The 5,628-nt window shown below is 63.5% G+C and overlaps 1 protein-coding gene across 1 annotated transcript in view; it reads left to right on the top strand.

Moving 5' to 3' along the window:
• USF1 (upstream transcription factor 1) overlaps window positions 1–5,628 on the top strand; it is a 13,138-nt gene that overhangs the window by 1,313 nt on the left and 6,197 nt on the right. Inside the window, exons 2-7 of the mRNA XM_041479683.1 lie at window positions 1,481–1,549; window positions 2,145–2,218; window positions 2,980–3,243; window positions 3,514–3,608; window positions 4,394–4,495; window positions 4,702–4,783. Coding sequence (XP_041335617.1) covers window positions 1,481–1,549; window positions 2,145–2,218; window positions 2,980–3,243; window positions 3,514–3,608; window positions 4,394–4,495; window positions 4,702–4,783 — 686 coding nt within the window. The remainder of the gene's footprint in view (window positions 1–1,480; window positions 1,550–2,144; window positions 2,219–2,979; window positions 3,244–3,513; window positions 3,609–4,393; window positions 4,496–4,701; window positions 4,784–5,628) is intronic.

Below are 5,628 nucleotides of genomic sequence, written 5' to 3'. Positions count from 1 at the left end.
CCCCCTTGTGTCCCTCCCAGTGTGTCATTGTCACTGTCACCCCCTCATCCCTGTCCCCCATCTGTCACCCCCCCCCCACTGACCCCCAGCTTGTCACCTGCCGGGGGAGGTGACAAGGGACAGCCCCCCTCCCCCGGGGTGGCCGCTGTGTCACTGCCACCGCTCGGGGTGACACTGGGGACACTGAGGGGGGAGGTTACGGCCACCTTGTGGCCACCCCAAAGCGCCACCCTGCAGAGCTGGTGGCTTTGGGGACAAGTGTGTGGCTTTGGGGACACGCTGGGGGGGAAAGGGGGCAGTGAGGGGACACCTGGAGGTGTGGCTGTGGTCACAGGTGGTGGCCTCTGGTCACTTGTGGTGGCCCTCGCTGGTGGCTGGTCACAGTGGCCACTGTCCCATCATGGTGGCCAGTGTCCCGTGGTGGTCACCAGTGTCCCGTGGTGGTCACCGGTGTCCCATCATGGTGGCCACTGTCCCGTGGTGGCTGGTGGCTTGTCACAGTGGTCACTGTCCTGCTGTGGTGGCCGGTGTCCCATGGTGGTGGCCAGTGTCTGGTCAGGATGGCCGGTGTCCTGTCCCTGTGTCCCTGTCACCATCCCTTGTCCCTGTCCCTGACTCCTCTGTGTCCCCGTCCCCATCCCTTGTCCCTGTCCCCATATCCCTGTCCCCATCCCTGTCCTGTCCCCATCCTTGTATTCCTGTGTCCCTGTGCTGTCCCCACCCCTGTCCCTGTCCTCACCCTGTCCCTGTCCCCATGTCCCTGTCCCCATCCCTTGTCCCTGTCCCCATGTCCCTGTCCCTGAGCCTGTAGCCCCATCCCTGTCCCCATCCCTGACCCCCTTGTCCCTGTGTCCCTGTCCCCATGTCCCTGTCCCCATCCCTGTCCCCATCCCCGGATCTGTGTGTCCCTGTCTCCCAACATCCCTGACCTCGCCCCGATGTCCCTTGTGTCCCAATGTCCCTGTGTCCTGCTGTCCCTGACCCTGCTGTCCCTCTGTCCCTATGTCTCTGACCCCTCTGTCCCCGTGTCCCCTGTGTCCCTGACCCGCTGTCCCTGTGTCCCTGTGTCCCTGTGTCCTGACCCACTGTCCCTGTGTCCCTGTGTCCTGACCCCGCTGTCCCCATGTCCCATGTCCCTGATCCTGCTCTCCCCATGTCCCTGTGTCCCCATGTCCCTGACCCTGCTGTCCCTCTGTCCCTATGTCTCTGACCCCTCTGTCCCCGTGTCCCCTGTGTCCCTGACCCGCTGTCCCTGTGTCCCTGTGCCCCTGTGTCCTGACCCACTGTCCCTGTGTCCCTGTGCCCCTGTGTCCTGACCCACTGTCCCTGTGTCCCTGTGCCCCTGTGTCCTGACCCACTGTCCCTGTGTCCCTGTGCCCCTGTGTCCTGACCCACTGTCCCTGTGTCCCTGTGCCCCTGTGTCCTGACCCACTGTCCCTGTGTCCCTGTGCCCCTGTGTCCTGACCCACTGTCCCCGCAGGGCTCTGAAGGCCGTCAGGCTGCTCCGCTCCCGCCCCGCTGATGCCCGAGGGAGCCGAGCCATGAAGGGGTGAGTGGGACCCCAAAACCCACCTGGGACCCCAAAACCCACCTGGGACCCCAAAATCTAACTTGGAACCCCAAAACCTGCTCTGGGACCCCAAAACCCACCTGGGACCCCAAAACCCACCTGGGACCCCAAAATCTAACTTGGGACCCCAAAACCCACCTGGGACCCCAAAATCTAACTTGGGACCCCAAAACCCACCTGGGACCCCAAAATCTAACTTGGGACCCCAAAACCCACCTGGAACCCCAACATCCACCTGGGACCCCAAAACCTGCTCTGGAACCCCAACATCTGCTCTGGGAACTCCCCATGATGACCTGGGACCCCCCAAATCTGACCCAGGACCCCAAAACTTTGACCTGGGACGCCCCCAAACTGCCCCAGGATCTCCAGATCTCATCTGGGATCCCCCCAAAACTGCCTGAAGATCCCCCCTCAAATCTGATCTGGGACCCCAAAATGGCCTCAAGACCCCCAAAACTGCCCCATGGGGGGGACACACGCGGGGTGGGCGATTTGGGGGATCCCAGATTTGGGGTTTGGGTGTTTTGGGGGGCTCAGGGACCCCCCCTCACTGTTTTGTTCCCCCCACCAGGCAGCAAAAAGCAGCTGAGACCGAGGAGGGGACGGTGCAGATCCAGGAAGGTGAGGGGGGACCCCAAAATTGGGGTTTGGGGGGGATTTGGAGAGGTTTTGGAGTTTTTTTGGGCGGGATTTGGGGAGGTTTTGGGGTCTTTAGGGGGGATTTGGGGAGGTTTTGGGGTCTTTAGGGGGGATTTGGGGAGGTTTTGTGTCCCCCCCAATCCTGTGTCACTCCCCACCCCAATTTGGGGTGCCCCTCATGCCGTGCCCCCTCCCCAGTTTCGGGTGTGTGCCCCCCAATCCCATGTCCCCCCTCAGTTTGGGGTTCCCCCCCCCAGTTTGGGGTTTCCCCTCCCCAGTTTGAGTGCCCCCCCCAGTTTGAGTGCCCCCCTGATTTGGGTGCCCCCCAATGCTGTGCCCCCCCAGTTTGGGCGCCCCCAATGCCGTGACCCCCAGTTTGGGTGCCCCTCTCCAGTTTGGGTGCCCCCCCAATGCCATGACCCCCAGTTTGGGCGCCCCCAATGTTTTGGGGAGGTTTTGGGGTCTTTGGGGGGATTTGGGGAGGTTTTGGGGTCTTTAGGGGGGATTTGGGGAGGTTTTGTGTCCCCCCCAATCCTGTGTCACTCCCCACCCCAATTTGGGGTGCCCCTCATGCCGTGCCCCCTCCCCAGTTTCGGGTGTGTGCCCCCCAATCCCATGTCCCCCCTCAGTTTGGGGTTCCCCTCCCCAGTTTGGGGTCACTGTCACACCTGTGTCACACCTGTCGCCACGTGATGTACTGGGTGATCAGGTGGTGACATGGGGGGTTTGGGGTCACTGTGTCACACCTGTGTCCCACCTGTCCCCAGGTGATGTACTGGGTGATCAGGTGGTGACACGGGGTGGCTCTGGGGGTCTCTGTGTCACACCTGTCTGCTGTCCCCCCTGTCCCCAGGTGATGTACCGGGTGATCCAGGTGGCTGACGGGCAGCTGGACGCGCAGACCGAGGGCACCAGCGCCATCAGCGGCTACCCGGCCACACAGTCCATGACACAGGTGCGTCACCTGGCCACGCCCACTGCCACACCCACTGTCCCCACCCTGCCTGTGCCCTGCCCAGTCCGTGGCCCAGGTGTGTTGTGGTCCACGCCCACTGCCACACCCCCCTGTGACACCTGTGCCCTGCCCAGGCCGTGACACAGGTGTGTCACCTGGCCATGCCCACTGCCACACCCCCCTGTGACACCTGTGCCCTGCCCAGGCCGTGACACAGGTGTGTCACCTGGCCACGCCCACTGCCACACCCCCTGTGACACCTGTGCCCTGCCCAGGCCGTGACACAGGTGTGTCACCTGGCCATGCCCACTGCCACACCCCCCTGTGACACCTGTGCCCTGCCCAGGCCGTGACACAGGTGTGTCACCTGGCCACGCCCACTGCCACACCCCCTTGCCACACCCTGGGCCTCACCTGTGCCCCACCCAGTCCATGGCCCAGGTGTGTCATGGGGTAGGGTGACACCTGTGTCCTGTCCCACCTGTGTCCCGCTTGTGTCCCACTTGTCCCTCTCTGGGATATACCTGGGCACACCTGGGGGGGGCTTGGATATACCTGGGGAGGCATCTGAGATACACCTGGGCACACCTGGGAGGTACCTGGGGATTGGGGGGCTTTGGTTGCACACCAAGAGCAGGTGTGGCACACCTGGGGACACCTGGGGGACACTGTGGGGTGGCTCTGGGGAGGTTTCTGTGTCACACCTGTGTGAGGTGGCAGGTGATGTTCCAGGTGGTGACAGACACCTGTCCCAACTTGGAGCTCACCTGGAGGGACACTGGGGGTTTGGGGTCACTGTCACACCTGTGTGAGTGTGTCACCTGTGCCAGGTGATGTACCTGATGATCAGGTGGTGACACTGGGGGTTCGGGGTCACTGTCACACCTGTGTGAGTGTGTCACCTGTGCCAGGTGATGTACCTGATGATGAGGTGGTGACACTGGGGGTTTGTGGTCTGTGTCCCACCTGTGTCCCACCTGTGCCAGGTGATGTACCGGGTGATCCAGGTGGTGACACGGGGGTTTGGGGTCACTGTCACACCTGTGTCACACCTGTCGCCACGTGATGTACTGGGTGATCAGGTGGTGACATGGGGGGTTTGGGGTCACTGTGTCACACCTGTGTCCCACCTGTCCCCAGGTGATGTACTGGGTGATCAGGTGGTGACACGGGGTGGCTCTGGGGGTCTCTGTGTCACACCTGTCTGCTGTCCCCCCTGTCCCCAGGTGATGTACCGGGTGATCCAGGTGGCTGACGGGCAGCTGGACGCGCAGACCGAGGGCACCAGCGCCATCAGCGGCTACCCGGCCACACAGTCCATGACACAGGTGCGTCACCTGGCCACGCCCACTGCCACACCCACTGTCCCCACCCTGCCTGTGCCCTGCCCAGTCCGTGGCCCAGGTGTGTTGTGGTGCCACGCCCACTGCCACACCCCCCTGTGACACCTGTACCCTGCCCAGGCCATGACACGGGTGTGTCACCTGGCCATGCCCACTGCCACACCCCCCTGTGACACCCGTGCCCTGCCCAGGCCGTGACACAGGTGTGTCACCTGGCCACGCCCACTGCCACACCCCCCGTGACACCTGTGCCCTGCCCAGGCCGTGACACAGGTGTGTCACCTGGCCACGCCCACTGCCACACCCCCCGTGACACCTGTGCCCTGCCCAGGCCATGACACAGGTGTGTCACCTGGCCACGCCCACTGCCACACCCCCCGTGACACCTGTGCCCTGCCCAGGCCGTGACACAGGTGTGTCACCTGGCCACGCCCACTGCCACACCCCCCGTGACACCTGTGCCCTGCCCAGGCCATGACACAGGTGTGTCACCTGGCCACGCCCACTGCCACACCCCCTTGCCACACCCTGGGCCTCACCTGTGCCCCACCCAGTCCATGGCCCAGGTGTGTCATGGGGTAGGGTGACACCTGTGTCCTGTCCCACCTGTGTCCCGCTTGTGTCCCACTTGTCCCTCACCTGTTTCCCCTGTCCCTCCCCTGTCCCTCACCTGTGTCCCTTACCTGTGTCCCTGTCCTTCACCTGTCCCCTGTCTCACCTGTCCTGTCTCACCTGTCCCACCTGTGTCCCACCTCCCTCACTTCTGTCCCCCATCTCACCTGCCCCGCCCCTGTCCCTCACCTGTCCCCTGTCCCATCCTTGTCCTTGTCTTGTCCCCTGTCCCTGTCTCCATCCATGTCCCTGTCCCCATCCCCATCCCTGTCCCCATCCATGTTCCTATTCCTTATCCCTGTTCCTGTCCCTGTCCCCGTCCCCACCCTGTCCCCTGTCCCTGTCCCCATCCCCATCCCTGTCCCCATCCCTGTCCCTATCCCCGTCCCGTCCTTTTCCCAATCTCTATCCCCATCCCTGTCCCTGTCCCCTATCCCTCTCCCCATCCCTATCCCCTATCCCGTCCCCATCCCTGTCCCCTATCCCCGTCCTTGTCCCCTGTCCCT

Source organism: Pyrgilauda ruficollis, unplaced genomic scaffold (genome assembly GCF_017590135.1).
Source record: "Pyrgilauda ruficollis isolate IOZ18807 unplaced genomic scaffold, ASM1759013v1 scaffold496, whole genome shotgun sequence".
NCBI lineage: Eukaryota > Metazoa > Chordata > Aves > Passeriformes > Passeridae > Pyrgilauda > Pyrgilauda ruficollis.
The sequence above is the reverse complement of the archived record's forward strand: the minus strand, read 5'-3'. Positions and strand labels throughout refer to the sequence as shown.